At 35.7% G+C, this 21,229-nt stretch overlaps 1 protein-coding gene across 1 annotated transcript in view; it reads left to right on the top strand.

The window, feature by feature from the left end:
- The window catches only part of LOC135133653 (leucine-rich repeat-containing protein 70-like), a 186,645-nt gene that overhangs the window by 143,893 nt on the left and 21,523 nt on the right, over nt 1-21,229 (top strand). The window contains exons 3-4 of the mRNA XM_064062110.1: nt 20,275-20,592; nt 20,650-20,935. Coding sequence (XP_063918180.1) covers nt 20,276-20,592; nt 20,650-20,935 — 603 coding nt within the window. The 5' untranslated portion in view covers nt 20,275. The remainder of the gene's footprint in view (nt 1-20,274; nt 20,593-20,649; nt 20,936-21,229) is intronic.

Genomic DNA, 21,229 nt, shown 5'->3' with positions numbered 1-21,229 from the left:
ATCAATGTATACGAACTATAGAGAGAAACAAAATCAACAAAAATGCAAAAATAGTACAAAAAAAATCCATTTTTAAATTTCCTATTTTCGAGGATTTCCAACTTTTGGATGTTTCAATTTTTAGATTTTGCAATTTTTTGATTTGCAATTTTGTATTCAATTTGTAATTTTTCATTTTTTCAGTTTTTCGGTTTTTTCAATTTTTTAGTTTTTCAATTGTTTTTCTGATTTTTCAACTTTTCGAGTCAAAAAACATTGTAAATTTGAAAATTTAAAAATGAAAAAACGAAGAAGTACAAAATGAAAATTTTGAAAAATATAAAAATTGGAAATCAGAACTTGAAAAATTGAAGAAACAAAAAATTGAAAAATCGAATGATTAAAAATTGAGAAATTTTAAAATTAAAAAGTGCAAACTGGAAAAAACGAAATATGTATTGTGAAATATTTAAAATTAAAGACATCGTAAAATCCGATAACCGGATAACCAAAAATTGCCAAATTGAAACATTTAAAAATTCTAAAATCGAAGAATTGAAAAATTAAAGATTGAGAATTTGAAAAATTGAATAAACGAAAAATTATAAAGGAAACGAAAAATGAAAAATTGCGAATATTGTGAGATAAAGTCGAGAAAATGAAAATTAAAACACCGGAAAAATGAAAAATTAAAATTCAAGATATTGCAAAAATTGAGGAATCGAAAAAATGAAAAATTATTATTATATCGAAAAATTGCAAAATAAAAAAATTGCCAATCGAAAAATTGAAGAAACGAAAAATTTGAACAATTAAAGGTGAAAAAAGGAAAAATTATGGTACCGAAACACTGAAAAATTGAAAGATGAAAAAAAATTAAAAAATGGAAACTTGTGATATCAAATAAATTGGAAAATCAAAGAAAAAGGGAAAACGAAAAATTGTGATACCAAAAAATTGGTCGAAGGTAAATAAATCCAGATTTTTCGAAAAATTATAAGATTTGATTTTCGGATAGAGTTTATGCGTAAAAATTTTGAGATGATGTCATCAAATTTTCGTCAAAAGGGTATAAACGAATACATTTTGATTAACGATTACCATGATTATTGATTACGATAACCTTAAAACGTTTGTAAGATTTCGGAGCATTCATTCGGTTTTGCAATTTCAAAGCTAGTTGCAAAATATTGTTATACAATTTTGTTTTTTTTCCAAAAGTCTTGATCATGAGACAAATAAACAATCAGTGCGGTAGTTTCGGAAATTATATGTCTAATAAAAATTAATACAGACGACAGACATATAGACAGACAGACAGACAGACAGACAGACGCTCAGGAAGCAATTAATATCTGAATCTAACTAATGTATTTTTACAAAAGTTGTTTTTTACTTTGTTTAAATATAATAAATCATCAATAAAAGTAAGTTTATCCACTCGTCGACTTGTTCGAAGATGTTTAATTGTTCCAAAGCCCTGCGGAGACGGCTGTTGCGGGCACCAGACCAGAACTGATACCACCTAACCGCTATTTATTACGAGCTAAACCACATATTGACCCGTGAATTATAAAGCGTCTCAAGCTGCAGCTCGTTCGAGATTTTATTACGCTAACCGCAAATAGAAGAGGCAAAGAAGAAAAACGAAAAATCGACCTCGTGGAAAAATGATAAATGGTTAATGGACTCGGCGTACGGGAGTCGATGGCGATCGGCCTGTTTTAACTTGGAAAATTTCGTGATTTATTAGCCGCAAGCTGGTCGAAACTGTCGCGTTAAAAAGTTTTATGCAAAATAGAAGCGCTGCGAAAAATCGAGCGCAAAAATTAAAATAGATTGGGTAACCGCAGCCGGCAATTTAACGCCAAGATAACGCCCATTGAAATGTGCTGTTTATTCGTCGAGATTAAAAATGTCGCGATTTTCGGTGGTTGCGGTCTACGTCAGGTTCGGTATCGAGCGGATTTACAAAAATTAGTTGAAATTGGTTTTGCTTTTTTTTTAGTTAAATTATGTTTTTGTGGTTTGTTGATGTTTTAGGAGCGAAATTGGCTAAATTAGCTGAAAGTGGTGTTATTGCCCAAAAGCAATTCAAATATGTCCAATTTTTTTTAATCCAATTTGTATAAAATTTAATTTGTACTTTTTTTGCTGTAAAATACGAGATAAGAGATTGTGATTAAATAATATTGGTTCATTTCGCCAGGTTAATTTTCACCCCACAACGTAACTGCTCATTTTCTACCGATTCTCATTTCATTTCTAGATACGTTTTTAAATTTCACGGGTTTTTGACTGAAAAATTAAAAATTGAAAACTCGAGAGACTATTTGCTTTTTTTTTTCTAAATATGTACAGGTTTCTTTCAACACCATACTTTAAAACATGTTTTAGACGATAAGTTCTTTAGAGAAATAAGAATTTTGCAATTAAACACCGCCCCCGGGCTCATAATGTATAACGTCTTTACAACTGAGATGGCGGTGGATAGGCGGGGCTTAAATTTTGCCCTTTTTTAGATATATGTAATGATCTCTTCAAGCCAAGATATTTAAAACGTTTAAAACTGTAAATTTTTGTTTTAGAAAACATTGATTTTACAATTAAGCTCCTCCCCTCTATCTGACAACGAATGAAAAATTCATCACATTTGAGACTGAGAGGGTGGGCGGGGCTTAATTTTTGACTTCTCTTTTCTTGACATATATAGATTTCTTTCAACAACATAATACTTAAAAACTTGGTAGTTTCTTGTGGAGAAATAAGGATTTTGCAATTAAGCTCCGCCTCTCGCCTCACGACGAATAAAAACAGTTGTCACAATTGTCAAAGGAACGAATGGGCGGGGTTTGTATTATGCTTTGCTTTTTTAATGTGTGTATATAGTTTTCTTTTCACCACAATAAATTGAAAACATGTTTAAAAGAGTAAATTTGTAGACAAGTGGGGGAGATAAAATTTACAATTTTAAACATGTTTTTAGTTTTTTGTTGTGAAGGGAAGACTATGTATGTTAAGAAAAAAAATATAAAATATAAACCCCGCCCACCCACCCTATCTCGTTTGGAACGATTTTTCTTTGTTCAACGTGATCCAAAGGGGGCGAAGGTTAATTGCAAAGTCTTTGTTTCTCGAAAAAAATTGCCATGTGAAACATCTTTTGTTATTGTTGACATAGACACAATCTCCTTTTTCTCAAAATGGTCTATTTTGAAAAATTTGATAATATTTAAAACATGTTTTGGCGAAAATTTTATTACAACTGAGACATGGCTTTCTATTTACTTTTTTTTCAAAATACATACAGGTTTCTTTCAACACCATTCTTAAAGACATGTTTTAGATGATAAGTTCTTGTAGAGAAATAAGGATTTTGCAATTAAACTCCGCCCCCGGGCTCATAAGGAATAACATCTTTACAAATGAGATGGCCGTGGATAGGTGGAGCTTAAATTTTGCCTTTTTTCTAGATATATGTAATGATCTTTTCACGCCAAGATGATTAAAACGTTTAAAATTGTAGGTTTTTGTTTTGGGAAACATCTATTTTGCAATTAGTTTCCGCCCCTCGGTCTGACAACGAATGAAAAATTCATCACATTTGAGATTGGGGAGGGTGGGCGGGGCTTAATTTTTGAGTTCTTTTTTCTTGACATATATAGATTTCTTTCAACAACATAATACTTAAAAACATGTTAATTCCTTGTAGAGAAATAAGGATTTTGCAATTAAGCTCCGCCTCTAGGATCACGATTAAGAAAGGACCGGGTGGGCGGGGTTTGTATTACGTTTTCTTTTCTGAATATGTGTATATAGTTTTTTTTTCACAACAATAAATTGAAAACATGTTTAAAAGGGTAAATTTGTAGACAAGTGGTGGGGATAAAATTTACCATTTTAAACATGTTTTCAGTTTTTTGTTGCGAAGGGAAGGCTATGTATATTAAGAAAAAAAATGTAAAATATAAACCCCGCCCACCCACCCTATCTCGTTTGTAACGATTTTTCTTTGTTCAACATGATCCAAAGGGGGCGGAGCTTAATTGCAAAATATTTGTTTCTCCAAAAAAATTGCCATGTGAAACATCTTTTGTTATTGTTTCTCTCCTTTTTCTCAAAATGGTCTATTTTGAACAATTTGATAATACTTCAAACATGTTTTGGTGAAAATTTTATTACAACTGAGATATGGCTTTCTATTTGCTTTTTTTTCTAAATATATGTTGGTTTTTTTCAATACCATTCTTAAAAAAAATATTTTTGACGATAAATTCTTGTAAAGAAATAAAGATTTTGCAGTTAAACTCTGCCCCCGGGCTCATAAGGAATAACATCTTTACAACTGAGATAGCGGTGGATATGTATGTATTTAAGACGTTTAAAATTGTTTTGGGAAACATTGATTTTACAATTAAGCTCCGCCCCTCGGTCTAACAACGAATGAAAAATTCATCACATTTGAGACTGGGGTGGGTGGGCGGTTCTTAATTTTACTAGTTTTTTCTTGATATATATAGATTTCTTTCCACAATATTATACTAAAAACATAGTAATTTCTTGTAAAGAAATAAGGATTTTGTAATTAAGCTCCTCCTCTCGGCTCACGACAAATAATGACAGTTGTCACAATGTCACAATTGAGAAGGGAGCTTGTGGGGGGGGTTTGTATTATGCTTTCTTTTTTTTAGTATGTGCACAAGAATAAATTGAAAACATGTTTGAAAGGGTAAATTTATAGACAAGTGGGGGGGGGGGGGGATAAAATTGACCATTTTGAACATGTTTTCAGTTTTTTGTTGTAAAGGGAAGACTATGTATATTAAGAAAAAAAAATGCAAAATATAAAGCCCGCCCACCCACCCTATCTCATTTGTAACGATTTTTCTTTCTTCATCATGAGTCAAAGGGGGCGGAGTTTAATTGCAAAATTTTTGTTTTTCGATGAAAAAAATGTTTTTGGCGATAAGTCCTTGTAAAGAAATAAGGATTTTGCAATTAAACTCCGCCCCCGGGTTCATAAGGAATAACATCATTATAACTGAGATGGCAGTGGATAGGCGGGGCTTAAATTGTGCCTTGTTTCTAGATATATGTAATAATCTTTTCACGTCAAGGTAAAGACGTTTAAAATTGTTTTTGGAAACATTGATTTTACAATTAAGCTCCGCCCCTCGGTCTGACAACGAATGAAAAATTCATCACATTTGAGACTGGGGTGGGTGGGCGGGGCTTAATTTTTGACTACTTTTTATAGATTTCTTTCCACAATATAATATTAAAAACATAGTAGTTTCTTGTAGAGAAATAAGGTTTTTGTAATTAAGCTCCTCCTCTCGGTTCACGACGAATAATAACAGTTGTCACAATGTCACAATTGAGAATGGAGCGGGTGGGAGGGGTTTGTATTATGCTTTATTTTTTTTTTTAAATGTGAACAAGAATAAATTGAAAACATGTTTAAAAGAGTAAATTTATAGACAAGTGGCGGGGATAAAATTGACCATTTTGAACATGTTTTTAGTTTTTTGTTGTGAAGGGAAGACTATGTATATTAAGAAAAAAATGCATAATATAAAGCCCGCCCGCCCACCCACCCTACCTCATTTGTAACGATTTTACTTTGTTCATCGTGAGTCAAGGGGGGCGGAGTTTAATTGCAAAATCTTTGTTTCTCGACAAAAAAATGTTTTTGACGATAAGTTCTTATAAAGAAATAAGGACTTTGCAATTAAACTTCTCCCCGGGCTCATAAGGAATAACATCATTAAAACTGAGATTGTGGTGGGTAGGCGGGGCTTAAATTGTGCCTTGTTTCTAGATATATGTAATGATCTTTTCACGTCAAGATATTTAAGACGTTTAAAATTGTTTTGGTAAACATTGATTTTACAATTAAGCTCCGCCCCTCGGTCTGACAACGAATGAAAAATTCATCACATTTGAGATTGGGGTGGGTGGGCGGGGTTTAATTTTCCTTCTTTTTTCTTGACAAACAGTTTTCTTTCAACAACATAAAACTTAAAAATAAAGGATTTTACAATTAAGCTCCACCTCACAACGAATAAAAACAGTTGTCACAAATTGCAAAAATTCAAAAGTTGGAAAATTGGAAAACTGAAAAATGTAAACTTGAAAACTCGAAAAATAGAAGAAGCTAAAAAATGAAAAATTGAAAAAATAAAGAAAATAAGAAACCGAAACGAAAAATCGAAAAAGTGAAGAAAAGGAACATTGAAAAGAGGAAAACGTGGAAAATTAAAATTTGAAAACACGTGAAAATGGAAATCAAAAAAATTCCAATATCTAGATATTCAAACATCAAACATAGATGAACCAAAGAATTTAAAAATGGAAATTTGAAGATTTGTAACGAGTGATCCAAAAGTTTTCAAATTAGAGTCGCCCGTGGAAATTATTTTGTCACATCTTTGATTAAACTCTAAAAGTCATGCATAATCTTAAAAAAAAAAGATGAATTTAAATACAATTTTTGTCAATTTTTTGTTTCTTCAATATTTTGAATTGCAATTTTTTATTTTTTTTTCTTCATTTTTTCGAGTTTTTAAGTTTACATTTTTCAGTTTTTTATTTTCCAAGTTTATTCTTAAAATCGAGTCATTGAAATATCAAATATTTGCAAAAATAAGGAAAATAAAAATTGCAAATTGAAAATTTCAAGAAATGAAAAATTTAAAAATTGAAAACCTGAGAAATTCCAATCGAAAAATTACAAAAAAACTGAAGAAACCAAAAAAATGGTTTAGAGGTTATCAGAAAACAAGAATTCCAAAAATTTTCTATAATGTTTTCAACGAAATAAACATTTTTTTTTTTATTTAAACGCAATATCTAAACAGATATTTCTAATGAATCTTTCGTAAATATCATCTGTTGACTCGGCTAAAAAAGGCCTCCGAAGGTGCGTGAGTACGATGTACGGCGAGTTATCGCCCAGAATCTGTTATACCTGGCGGATGTCCCGGAATATCCGACCGCTCCGGAAAACTCACCTTCGTTCCTCGTTTCATTAAGTAAATGGTTTTTAATTAATCATCAACGTTCCTGGGTTTTACGGTCATCAATCCAAATTAGTACGATCATACCTCCGGTGTCTGAGTCTCGTTCCATACCGATTAGAATAATCACCCCCTCTTCGACAGTTAATTAATAAATCGATAGGAGGGGGCGGACTATTTGCAATGTAATGCGGGCCGAGACGGTTTAATCGCCTTTTTACTAGAAGAATGAAAATTAAGTTGAAATATTGTTAATTAAATTTATGTGCCAGTTTGTGCTTGTAATTTAATAAAGCGTTGTTAAAACTTTTCTAGTGTAGGGGAATTTCGTGTAAACCATCAGCAGCAGCGATAATTAATCCGTTTTATTTGCGACTAAACTTGATTGCTTGAAATTGGAGCACAATCAAGCAGTTTTTATAATAAACCGCTGCGCTATAACAAAGTGGAAACTCGGAATCTGCTAATACAGTGAAACCCTGATAATGCCGCCGTAAATCATACTATCAGATATTTCTGCCACCGCCGGTAAACACATATTTACACCACAGCAAAAAGAAACAAAGAAACTGTGTTTTAACTTAATAAGAATTCGTAACAAAAATGAAAAACCGGGATGATTAATATCGTTTTTCGTCGGTTTTGTTTGCTTACGGCGCTAACTTTGGTCTAGTAATGGCAAGTAGATCTGCTTGGTAATATCTTGAGCGTGTTTTCATTACAGTAATAGACTTAGCAAAGTCTCAAACTATTAATCTACCTAACTGTCTCCATAAATTTCCTCGAAATTGAGGCAGCGGATTAATTTTTCGACATCCGTTCTAAAACGCTGACTTTCAATGTGCCACTCGGAACTCCTCATGTTTCTTCTAGCAAAATAACAAATTAACACTTCCAAAGAACGACTGAGTTGTTGCTGTCCTCAGCACCAGCGAAATTATCAATCACTCTTCTCCGGCCATAAATTACCACGTCTTCTACTGTAACAAAGTTGTGAATTTCTTGCGCCTGCCGTTAAACAGTCTGAGCAATTTTTTTAAATCTCTGAAAAGTTGGTGAATTTTTTTTTAAGCATTTGTTATATCATTGGTTCTTAGGAAAATACTGTGTACTTTGTCGATATATTAATTTTCTGATTTCAATTTCCCATTACGTGTGTATATTTTCTTAAGCTAGAATTCGACGTCTGCTCGTTAATCAAGCCGAAGCTTGCAACTAATTAAAACATATGATTATGCTTACGATAGCTTATAATCTTAAAAACTATCAGCGCTGTAAAAATTAAAATTGGACGAAAAAACAGCTGACTTGATCGAATCCTAATTTTTCAAGTACTAGTAGTTCACGGAATCGCGATTTATAATTGCCAGATTTGGTTTGGAGAAGGTACAACCGTATAATTGGTACCTTAGGGGTCATTGTTAACTAAAGAACGGTTTAACATAAAAACTATTTAAGTAACATAGAACACCGCAAAAACTTGTTTCGTTTTTATTTCATATAAAAAAAATCACCATTTCTTGGAGCGTCTTAAGAGAAAGAAAAAAAAAAGGAGAGCAAGAGGGAATAGAGAAGGTGAAGATAGACATAGAGAAAGAAAGAAGAGAGAATAGAGAGGTGGAAGGGTGATAAACTGATAAAAGAGAATGGAGGGATAAAACAGAGAGGAGGGATATATGAGAGTTGAGCAAAATAACAACAGAGGAGAGGAGCTATAAAAGAAAGAGGAGCGATAAAAGGCAGAAGGAAGATAAACAATTTTTCAAGTGTAACCACGATTCTATCTCTCAAAAAATGTTATCTGTTTTTGGGGCTTCTTGAAAGAGGAAACGAGAGAGAAGCAGACAAGAGTGTGGTGGGAGAAAAGAGAGAATAGCGAGAAAGAAGACAAAGAAAAGAGAGTGGGAGTAGAGAAGAGCGCAGCGAGAAAAAAGAGTAGGTGGAGACAAGAGAGAAGAGGAGTAATAGAGGTGGGATAAACTAGAAGATAGATGAAAGACAGAGGAGGAATAGAAGAGAGAGATGAATAGTTCTTCAACTGTAACGGAATCATTATTGAATCTCCCAAAAACTTGTATCGATTTTATTCCACATTAGAAAATGTTACCCATTTTTGGAGCGTCTTGAAAGAAGAAAAAGGGAGTCAAGAGATAAAAGCGAATGAAGTTAAAAAAGAACAAGGAGAAAAATGGAGAGAGAGAAGAGAGTTGAGGGAGAAAAAAGGGTGCAGTAAGACAAGAGAGTCGAGAGAGAGAGGAGAGTGAAGGAAAAAAGAAAGAAAAAGGGAGAAAGAGAGTGGAGGAAGAAAAGAGACTAGAGGGAGAAATGAAAGTGGAGGGACAAAAGACAGAGGAGAAATAATAGAGAGTCGGAGGAGAAAAAAGGGGAGGAAGACATAAGAGTCGAGGGATAGAAGAGAGGCGGCATAATAGAGAGAGAGTGAGGAGAGTGGAGAAAGCAAAGGGGAGGAATAAAGGAGAGAATAAATAATTCTTCAAATGTAACACAGAACCGTTATTGAATCTCCCAAAAAATAAGAGAGAGAAAACAGAGAGAGAAAATAGAGAGACAAAAGAGAGAGAGAAAGAATATAGAGAGAAAAAAGAGAAAGAGAGGAATTGAAAATGAAGGGAGATAAAAGAGTGGATGGAGAAAAGAGAGTGCCTAAGGGATAACACAGATAGGAGGGATATATGAGAGTTGAGGGAGATGACAAAGTCGAGAAGTAATAGAGAAAGGAGGCATAAAAGAGGGAGCAAGTGTAAAAGAATGAGAGCGATAAAAGGCAGGGGAAAGATAAACAATCTTTTAAGTGTAACCACGACTCTATCTCTCAAAAAATGTTATCTGTTTTTGGGGCTTCTTGAAAGAGGAAACGAGAGAGAAGGATGACAAGAGAGTGGAGTGAGAAAAGAGAATGGAGGGAAAGAGTGTGGTGGGAGAAAAGAGAGAATAGCGAGAAATAAGACAAAGAAAAGAGAGTGGGAGTAGAGAAGAGCGTAGGAAGAAAAAAGAGTAGGTGGAGAAAAGAGAGAACAGAAATAATAGAGGCGGAATAAAGGAAAAGATGGATGAAAGACAGAGGAGGAATAGAAGAGAGAGATAAATAGTTCTTCAACTGTAACACAGAATCATTATTGAATCTCCCAAAAACTTGTATCGCTTTCATTCCACATTAGACAATGTTACCCATTTTTGGACCTTCTTGAAAAAAGAAAAAGGGAGTCAAGAGAGAAAAGCGAATGAAGTTAAAGAAGAACAAGGAGAAAAATGGAGGGAAAGAAGGGAGTTGAGGGAGAAAAAAGGGTGAAGTAAGACAAGAGAGTCGAGAGAAAGAAGAGAGTGAAGGAAAAAAGAAGAGTGGAGGAAGAAAAGAGACTAGAGGGAGAAATGAAAGTGGAGGGACAAATGACAGAGGAGAAATACAAGAGAGTCGGAGGAGAAAAAGAGGGGAGGAAGACATAAGAGTCGAGGGATAGAAGAGAGGCGGCATAATAGAGAGGGAGGAAGGAGAGTGGTGAGAGCAAAGGGGACGAATAAAGGAGAGCATAATTAATTCTTAAAATGTAACACAGAACCGTTATTGAATCTCCCTAAAAAAAGAGAGAGAAAGCAGAGACAGAAAATAGAGAGACAAAAGAGAGAGAGAGAACACAGAGAGAGAATATAGAGAGAAAATAGAGAGAGAGAGAGAGAGAGAGATAGAGAGAGAGAGGAATTGAATGTGAAGGGAGATAAAAGAGTGGATAGAGAAGAGAGTGAAGGGATAACACAAAGACGAGGGATATATGAGAGTTGCGGGAGATGACAAAGTGGAGGGGTAATAGAGAAAGAAGGCATAAAAGAGAGATCAAGTATAAAATAATCAGAGCGATAAAAAGCAGAGGAAAGATAAACAATTTTTCAAGTGTGACCACGATTGAATCTCTCAAAAACTGTCGATTTTATTCTACATCAAAATGTTATCTGCTTTTTGAGCTTTTTGAAAGAGGAAAAGAGAGACGAGGAAGACCAGAGAGTGGGAGGAGAAAAGAAAATGGAGAAAAAGAGATTGGAGGGGGAAAAGACAATGAAAGGAGAAAAGAAAGAGCAAGGGCAAACATGAGAGGAGGGAGAAACGGGAATGGGGGAGAGATGTGGTGGGAGAAAAGAGAGTGAGGGGAGGAAAGAGAGAAAATAGAGAGTTAGCGAATACAAAGAAAAGAGAGTGGGGGTAGAGAAGAACGGAGTGAGAAAAAAGAGTCGGTGGAGAAAAGAGAGAAAAGTAGTAAGGCGGGCGGGATAAAGGAGAAGAGGGATGAAAGCGAGAGGAAGAATGAAAGAGAGGAGAAGGATAAAAGGGACAGGAAGAATAAATAATTCTTCAACTGTAACAAAGAATCATTATTGAATCTCACAAAAACTTGTATCGATTTTATTTCACATTTATGTTACCCATTTTTGAATGAAGAAAAGAGAGTAGAGGGAGGAACAGGAATAAAAGAAAAAGGAGGGATAATAGATAGAGGAAGCACTGAGCAGTGTGGAGGGAGAAAAGAGAGAGGAAGGATAAAATAGAAGGAAGCGATAAAGGAGGCATAAAAGTATAGATTTTTTTCACATAAAATTACTTTAGAGAGAGAATAGAGGGAGAGGAGAGAAAATAGAGAGGAGAAGAAGAAAGATAATAAAGCGAGAGAGAGAGAGAGAAACATGGAGGAAGGCAAGAGAGAGCAAGGGTAAGAAAGAGGCGGGATAAAAATTAGTAGAGGAAAAGAAAACAGAAGAGAGAGGAAAGGAGGAATGGAAAAAGGGAGAGAGAAAAGACAGTGGAGAGAGAAGAGGATGTTGTAGAAAAGAAAGAGGAGAGATAAAAATAGAGGGAGCATAAAAAGGACTTGAGGGAGAAAAGAGGAATAAGTGAGAAAAAAGATCGAGAGAAGAGAGTGGAGAAAAAAAGAGACAGGAGTGATAGAGGGAAAGAAAAAAGGGGAAGGAGCGAGAATAGAAGGCGTGTTTTCAGCCTAAAATCGTTGAAGGAAGTTTGAGTAGTAAGAGGAAGAAGCTGAAAAGTTATAATTATGGTATTATGTACCAAATATAATTTAAGAATGTCTTGTTTCTTTGGCGTTTTAATATGAAGAAGTACAAGAAAAATAATGTTTTTTTTTGACATAATCACAACTGTAGAAAAAACATGTATGTATCTCGTGCGAAATTATACAACATCAGAACTATCGTAAACAAATATTTCAAAAACTTATGGCACACTTATTTTACATCAAAAATTTCGCCAGTTCGTGGAGCTTCCTGAGAGAGAGAGAGAGAAAATAGAATAGATTGAGAAAAGAAAGTAGAGGAGGAATTTTTTCGGCAAGGAGAAAAAACGTTAGGGAAGAATATAATTTCTGTACACATATGAAATCGATGTTTTTATTTCAGTGTGACAAAGAAAATCAACGGAGTTATTATTGTTTTGCTGTCCACATTTTTTTTTACACAGAATGCAAAGAAATGCGAAAAATCTGAAAAAATTACAACTATAGAAAAAATTTGTATGTATCTCGAGCTAAAAGTTTCATTGTTCTTGTCAACATTAAAACGTGTAGGCGATTATGTAGGGTGTTTTTGTCGATTAAATTTGTGCAAACTTGGTACTGTCGAATATCAAAGAAAATATTTTTGAAAAATGCCCGCAATCATGTCACGTGAATTGTACTCCTAATTTTAAGATAAACCAGTGATCATTCCAACGATCGGTAATCATTCTTTTCATTATTTTGAAATTTTTTTGTGACAGTTGTGTCTTCTCAAAATGCACCAATATAACAAACCAAGTTATCTGTCAAAGCGTTTGATAAAATTTCGTTCCCGAATTTTTGATCGAATAAATCAAAATTGATGAAAAGCGGGGAAAATTCATCCGGTAAAAATGTATTTCGTCGAACGTGTGTTCGACAAAAATCCGTTCGATCTGCCATTGAGGAAACGCATTGTCTTTTAAATGTGGATTAACGTTATCTCCCCCACGAGCTCACAAGCTTAACTAGATCGTCTTTTAGTCCCCTCTAAGATATTACAAGAATCAGTTTATTGGTTCTCGATTTAGAACAGAGCCCGACTTCAGATGAATGTTATGCAAGTTCGAATCGATAACCGGAAACCTGCAAATGACTTATATAATAACTGTAGGCTTCCGACAACAATAATCGTGTTATATTGGACATAAATAACGTGTTCGTGACAGTGTTCTTGACAAATTCACTCGATTTCCGACCTCCAAGCAGCCAATAATAGAAAAATTGTCAATTAAGCGGAGTCAGTCAAGAGCTAAATTTCCATTTTCTTCTGGCGATGAAGCCTTCATTAACCCCCATTCTCGCAAGTTCAAAGCGATTGTTTTCGCCTTTTTCCAAACGCCCGAATCAATATTTAGGGGCAAAAAAGCTTGTTTAAAGTCGGCGGCGAGGCTCGAGCTTTCAACTCTATTAAACCGAATGCCGTAGACTAATAGATCTGGTCGCGTTAATTACTCACCCCTAAGCCCTATTCGAAAATTAATAAGGAAGCTTAATCGAGTCGATTTTTAGCTCCCGATTAAGTCCTTTGAAAGGACCCTCGGTGCTTCTGACACATTCGCGAAAGTTTGTGTAGTGGAACGGGCTGGCAAAAATCCCGTGTTTACACGTCTACTATTCTAATGCCGGGGGCAAATTTAGATTCTAGCAACTTCGCTGTAATAATAGACCTGGGGTTGCGGAGGTTGGCTTCATGAAACTTCCGAGCTAGTAATAAACGTGTGTTGATATAAAAGCGGTTGTTGTGGCAATTGATTTTCTCACTCTTACAGAACAGCCACTTCCGACTTGCCTCTGCAAAAAGTTTGATCCGGAAATGTTGAGGTGAATCGGGGCATCTTTCGGTTGTCGCAATAAGATTTTCTCAGTTCGGAGATGTTTCAAAGTACGTATTACCAGAAGCAATATTGTCGGAACATAAAATTGTGACGTTTTATCAAATTTCGCCATAAGACATTCCCAGAACTTTATTTCCGGAGACTCTCCACCAAGATTAGATGTAATAGAATTTGAAAACATTGTTGTATTCTGGGAGGTCGGTTAACGTCGGGGCCATTCACGGGAGAAATTGCACATTTGAGAGGACAAATAGGACGGTTTTCTTTTACGAAATTTTATTTGGAGCGCTACAGGGGAGCCAGCAAGAACGTTCTGAGAGCTTTTAATAACCCATTGTACAAGATGGTAGGCTTTTAAAAATAATAATTCAACAAAATTTTGTTGTTTTGCTGCCTTGACCACTATTGTTGATGATTTCGGTGAATTCTACTTTAGCGACTGGAAACAAAAGGTTTGTCTCAGATAAAATCGGTTCTGAAGGAGTACTTCAAGGACTGGTTCTCGGGTCAATTAATAACTTAATAACTCATTCTGATATATTTAAAAGTTGTTTTAGTTGGCAGACAGAACTAAAATTTGTCTCCGGAATATTTATTTTTTCATCATGATAATTTCAACAAGTCAATGTAAAAAGAGACGAACAGTCCCTTTCAAAATCAAAAGACCATAAGTCTCCAAAATTCCTTCAAAGCTTCTCAAAAATAAAATACCAGTGAGCTCCAAAAATCTTTCAAATTAAAAAACGTAACGGACCTCCAAGATTCTTTGAAATGTTTTCAAAGATAAAACATCAAGGATCACCAAGATTCTTTTCAGCTTGTTTAAAAATAAAGTACCAGGAGCCCCTAACAAAATGTATTTCAAATTTAAAAAAACAAGAGTTGCCTAAGATTTTTTCAAACCTTTTCGAAAACCATGAACCAGAGGCCTTTTTCAACTTCTTCTCTTGTCACTCTCTCTCTAATCTCTCTCTTCATTTCCCCTATTCTCTCTCTTCTTTTTTGGGGAATCAATAATAATTGAAGAATTATTTATTCTCTCCTTTATTCGTACTCTTTTTTTACTCTTCTACCTCGTTTCCCTCTCCTCTCCTCTCTCTTTTATCCATATAATGTTGCCTCTATCCTATACCTCTACTTTTATGTCTTCCTCCCTTATTTTTTCCCCTCCAGCTCTCTTATATCTCTCCTCGCTCTTTTGTCCCTCCACTCTCATTTCTTCCTCTACTCTCTTTTCTTCCTTCATTCTCTTTATCCTCTTTTCTTTCTTTTTCCCATCCACTCTTTTTTCCCTTACCTTCTTCTTTTTCTCGACTCTTTTAACTCCCTCGACCCTCTTTTGTGTCCTTCAACTCTCTCCTTTGTTCTTTTTTAACTTCATTCGCTTTTCTCTCTTGACTCTCTTTTTCTTCTTTCAAGAAGCTCCATAAACGGGTAATATTTTTTAATGTGGAATAAAATCGATACAAGTTTTTGGGAAATTCAATAATAATTCTGTGTTACAGTTGAAGAATTATTTATTCTTCCTCTTTTATACCTCCTCGGCCTTTCATCTTCCTTCTCCTTTATCCCGCCTCTGTTACTCCTCTTCTCTTTTTTCGCCACCTACTCGTTATTTTCCCTCCGCTCTTCTCTCCGCCTACTCTCCGTCTCTCTCTCTTTCGCTTTAGTCTTTTTCTTCTCTTTCTATTCTCTCTTTCCCCTCACCTCCATGTATTTTCTCTCTAAAATAATTTTCTGAGGAAAAAAATCTATACTTTCTGGGAGTTCAATCATGATTGTATTACACCTGAAAAATTATTTATGCCTCCTGTATATTTTATCCCTTCTTTCTCCTTTATCGTTCCTCTTTCTTTTAACGTTCCTCCATCGTTTATCCCTCCATTCTCTTTTATTCCACTTTTTTCTTTTATCCCTTCACTCTCTTTATTCCCCGCACTTTTTTTCTCTGTATCTATTCTTTCATATTTTCCCCTCTAATCTCTCTCTTATCACTTTCTCTATTCTCTCTCTTCTTTTTTGGGGATTCAATAATGGTTGTGTGTTATATTTGAATTGTGTTTCTCTCTCCACTCTCCTTCTTCTAATCTCTCCCTTTCATCCCTCTTCTCTCTATTATGCAGCCTCTCTTCTATCTTTCCACTTTTATGTCTTCTTCCTCTTTTTTTTCTCGCCCAACTCTCTTTAATCCCTCCTCTCTGTTTTGTGCCTCCACTTTCATTTCTCCCTCTAGTCTCTTTTCTTCCCCCACTCTCTTTTTTTTCTCACTTTCTTCTCAATCTCTCTCTCGACCCTCTTGTCTCCCTCCACCCTCTTGTTTCCCTCAACCCTCTTTTCTACCTCCATTTTCCCCTTGTTCTCTTTTAACTCCATTCGTTTTTCTCTTTTGACTCCCGTTTTCTCTCTCTCTACTCTCTTTTCTTCTTTCAAGAAGCTCCAAAAATATGTAACATTTTTTAATGTGGAATAAAATCGATACAAGGAGATTCAATAATGATTCTATGTTACAGTTGAAGAATTATTTATCCTTCCTCTCTCTCTTTCGTTCTTCCTCTCTTATTTATGCCTCCTGTTTATTTTATCGCTTCCCTCTTTTTTTATCATTCCTCTTTCTTTTGTTTTAACTTTCCTCCGTTTCTCCCTCCTCTCTCTTTTCACCCTCCCCACTGCTCTCTCCCGCCTCTATCTATTATTCCTCCTTTCTTTTTCATTCTACTTTTCTCTTTTATCCTTTCACTCTCTTTTCTCCGCTCACTTTTTTCTCTGTGTCTATTATTCGTTCTCGTTTCCCCCTCTATTCTCTTTCTTTTCACTTTCTTTTCTCTCTCTTCTCTTTCTCTAATCTCTCTCTTCTCTCTCTTCTTTTTTGGGGATTCAATAATTTTTCTGTGTTACATATGAAGAATTATTTATTCTCTCCTTTATTTCTCCTCTTTCCTTTACTATTCCACCTCTTTTCTCTCCACTCTCCTTCTTCCCTTCTCTCTCTTTCATCCCTTTTCTTTCTATTATGCCGTCTCACTTCTAACCCTCCACTCTTATGTGTTCCTCCCCTTTTTTTCTCCAACTCCCTTTCATCTCTCCTCTCTCTTCTGTACCTCGACTCCCATTTCTCCCTCTGTTCTCTTTTCTCGCTCCACTCTTTTTATCCCCTTTTCTTTTTTTCTCACTCCACCCTCTTTTCTCTCTCAACTCTCTTCTTTCTCTCCAATTTTCCCCTTGTTTTTTAACTTCATTCGCTTTTCTCTCTTGATTCTCTTTTTCTCTCTTGACTCTGTTTTTCTCTCTTGACTGTCTTTCCTTCTTCCAAGAAGCTCCAAAAACGGGTAACATTTTTTAATGTGGAATAAAATCGATACAAGTTTTTGGCAGATTCAATAATGATTCCTTCTTTTATCTCTCCCCTCTCTTTCTGCCCTTCAGAGTGCTCCCTCCCTCCTCTATCTATTATTTCCCTTTTCTCTTTTATTCCATTTTTCTCTTCTATCCCTTTACACTCTTTTCTCCCCTCACTTTTTTTCTGTGTGTATATTTTTTCTCTTCTCCTCTATTCTCCCTTCTCTCACTCTCTCTTCTGTCTCTCTTCTCTTTCTCTAATTCTGTCCTCTCTATCTTTTTTTTCTGTAATCTCTCTCTTCTCTCTCTTCTTTTTTGGGGATTCAATAAAGGTTCTGTGTTACATATGAAGAATTATTTATTCCTCCTCTTTTCTTTATTTTCCACTTCTTTTCACTCTCTACTCTCCTTCTTCCCTCCTCTCTCTTTCATCCCTCTTCTTTCTATTATGCCGTTTCACTTCTATCCCTCCACTCTTATGTCTTCCTCCCCTTTTTTTCTCCTCCAACTCATCTCTTCTCTCTCTTTGTGCCTCCATTCCCATTTCTCCCTCGGTTCTCTTTTTCCGATCCACTATTTTTATTCCTTTTTCATTTTTTCTCACTCCACTCTCTTTTTTCCCTCACTTTCTTCTCTCTCTCGACTCACTTGTCTCCCTCCATCCTCTTTTCTCCCTCAACTCTCTTTTTTCTCTCCAATTTTCCCCTTGTTTTTTAAATTCATTCGCTTTTCTCTCTTGACTCTCTTTTTCTCTCTCAACTCTATTTTCTTCTTCTAAGGAGCTCCAAAAATGGGTAACATTTTTTAATGTGGAATAAAATGGATACAAGTTTTTTGCAGATTCAATAATGATTCCTCCTTCTTTTATCTATCCTCTCTCTTTCCTCCTTCCACAGTGCTCCCCCCTTACTCTTTTATTCCACTTTTCTCTTTTATCCATTTCCTCTCTTTTCTCCCCTCATTTTTTTTTCTATGTGTCTATTCTTTCTCAACTCCTCCTCTATTCTTTCTCTTCTCTCTCTCTCTCTCTCTCTCTACTCTCTCTTCTCTTTCTCTATTCTCTCTCTTTTTTTCTGGGGGATTTAATAATGGTTCTGTGTTACAGTTGAAGAATTATTTATCCTTCCGTTGTCTTTTGTTCTTCCTCTCTTTCATTCCTCCTTTGTCTTTTATCCCTCTTCTCGTTTATCCTGCACCTCTTTCTCCTCTTCTCTTTTTTCTCTACGTACTCTTTTTTCTCACTCCGCTCTTCTCTCCTCCTATTCTCTTTTCTTTGTCGTCTCCCTTTATATTCTGTCTGTTTTCTCCCTTCTCTCTCTGTGTGTATTCTCTCTTTTCTTCCTTCTTTCTCTATTCTCCCTCCTCCCTGTTTTCTTTCCTCATTCTCTTTTCTCCTACCACACTCTTTCCCTCCATTCCCTTTTCTCCATCCACTCATGTTTGCCCTTCCTGTTTCTTTTCTCATTTCATTGTCTTTTCCCTCTCCAATCACTTTGTTTTCTCTATTTTCTTTTCTCCCTCACTCTCTTGTCTTCCTTCTCTCTCTTTTTCTCTTTTAAGAAGCTCCAAAACCATAGAACTCTCTCTCTCTCTCTCTCTCTCTCTCTCTCTCTCTCTCTCTCTCTCTCTCTCTTCTCTCTATCTATTATCTATATTCACCCTCTCTATGTTATGTTCCCTTTTTCTCACTCTTAAATGCAATAAGAAATGGTGATTTTTTTGATACTCCAGAAAGCTCCAAGAAAGATTTTTTCGGACCCTTTAAAAAATACCAGGAGTCTCCAAAATTCTTGCAAACCCTTTAAAAATCAAAACACCAGGACCCTTCAAGATTCATTCAATACATTTTCAAAAACAAAATGCCTGGTGGCCTTCATGAATCTTTCATACAAAAAAAAAACAGGGACCCCCAAAATTCAGTGAAATATTTCCAAAAACAACACCGAGAAAATTTCAAATTAAAAAAAATGTCGGGGGCTACCAAGAGTCTTTCGAATCCTTTCAAAAATAAAACATCGGAATCCCAAGATTCTTTCAAATCTTCTCACAAACAAAATAAAATTTCTAGGACGAAACTCATTTTTTAACAAACGTGGATACAATAAAATTTTTACGTTGACGTCATTAATTTTCTACAATGAATGAGTAACTAAGTTTTAGACTCTGGGACATACTGCAAACTTTGTCTTTTCAGACTTTATTTTTTTTACAATAATTCGCATATTTAACATTAAAAAACAAGGATACATCATTAAATAGCAGATAAATTTTAGTCAAGATTGAAATAAATCAGTTTTGTGGTAACGTCATCAAGTTATTGGATGGTTTCATTTTGTGCAAAAAATCTGCTTAATCGACTTCATATTTATATTTTATGCACATTTTACGTGGAATTTAATTGGCAAAATTTTGAGACGACATCAGAAAATTTTTGGTGGGGAAAAAAACGTCAAAGCAATCTGTTAAGGTCGAAACAGGAGAAACGTTGTGGGGGCTGTCAAGTCCCACAAAATTGTATAGCATTTGTATATTTGTATATAATCTGTATTTAATTACCTCCCAGTAACACCCCGAAACTTTCTCTTCGTTCACCTGCATGTCGTAAAACTTATCTTTTGTTCACCCTTCTCAGTAATACTTATCCTTTCCAAGATTACGAATACCTTCCAAGAACTCTTTGGACACAACTGTTTCAACCGCTTTCTACCGACCTTTCTTTTCATTTCAATTTCACAAACTCTAGGAGTCTTCCTTCAACCGCTGTACCGACAACATCAAAATAGATACGCCAAAACGCAAGAACTGTGTCAAATCATCTGATCGATCACCCCACAACATCATAAAATTGTAGACACAAAAAAAAAATAATCTCCTACTCCCTATTTATTAGAAGGTACAACTTCAACTTTTATATCGTGTAATTAAAAAGTGATCAGCGGTCTAATTCTAAAAACTGCAAAAAATATACAACCTATCTCATCGCAACAAAACCCATCCCTCACAAAGACCCCACTTTGTCTAACACGTAACATCTCTTTGTTCCAGCATGGCTTTACGACAACTATTGTTCCTCGTCTGTCTATTCGGCCCTTTGTACGCCATGTGCCCCTCGCAATGCACTTGTTACCTCGACGACAAGGGCCGCAACGCCGTCTCCTGCATAGACGGCGGCATCGTCGGCCCCCTCGACCTTTTTAACATGAGCCTTGACACGGAAGTGCTCAAAATCACGGCTCCGGAAGACGACATGAACCAGCTCACCATGAGTCCGGTTTTCCACAAGTACAAGAAGCTGGAGGAGATCCGGATCACCCGCTCCAACATCCCCCAGCTCGGGAAGCACTTCTTCTGGGGATTAAACAAGTCAGTCCTTGTCGTATTCCTGTCCCATTTCAAACTAATTTTCTAAATCACCATCAGGCTGGACGTGCTGGACCTCTCCCAGAACAACATCACGCAGCCCCTGGACCACAACTTCGTGGGGTTGTTTAAGCTGAAAGACCTGTATCTGGACGACAACAGGATCTATTCCCTGCCGAGCGGCACGTTCAGGTACCTGCAGGAGCTCAAGCTGCTTTCGATTCAGAGGAACAGGATTAGCGAGCTCATGCCGAGAATTTTCCTGGAGATTGGCAAGCTGAAGGTGTTGAAATTGAGCGGAAACAACTTGAAGGAGCTGAATCCGGTCGTATTCGAAGACGTGAAGGTAATTAAGGGTTTTATTGGATATTTGGCATGCAGGGGTGGCTCGGATTTGCGACGTTTTAAAGAGGCGATTGCGATGGAGTTTATGGGGTGTGAGTTAATTATTCATTTTTTGAACGCTTGGAACGAGTTTGTAAATAAATGAAAATTTTACGTTCGTTTTAAAGTCGGCGGAATTTTTAGGGGTGCATTTGTGACTTATTGATGGAGTTTGATGGGGAATTAGTTGGGAATTCGATTGGGGTCGACGCCATTTTGTTTTTTCTATTATTTAGTTCATTTATGGTTATTGGGA

This window comes from Zophobas morio, unplaced genomic scaffold (assembly GCF_036711695.1).
Source record: "Zophobas morio isolate AGI-343-1 ecotype UQ-CSIRO unplaced genomic scaffold, CSIRO_AGI_Zmor_V1 ptg000022l, whole genome shotgun sequence".
Lineage (NCBI taxonomy): Eukaryota > Metazoa > Arthropoda > Insecta > Coleoptera > Tenebrionidae > Zophobas > Zophobas morio.
This window is presented reverse-complemented; position numbering and strand designations above follow the sequence as displayed.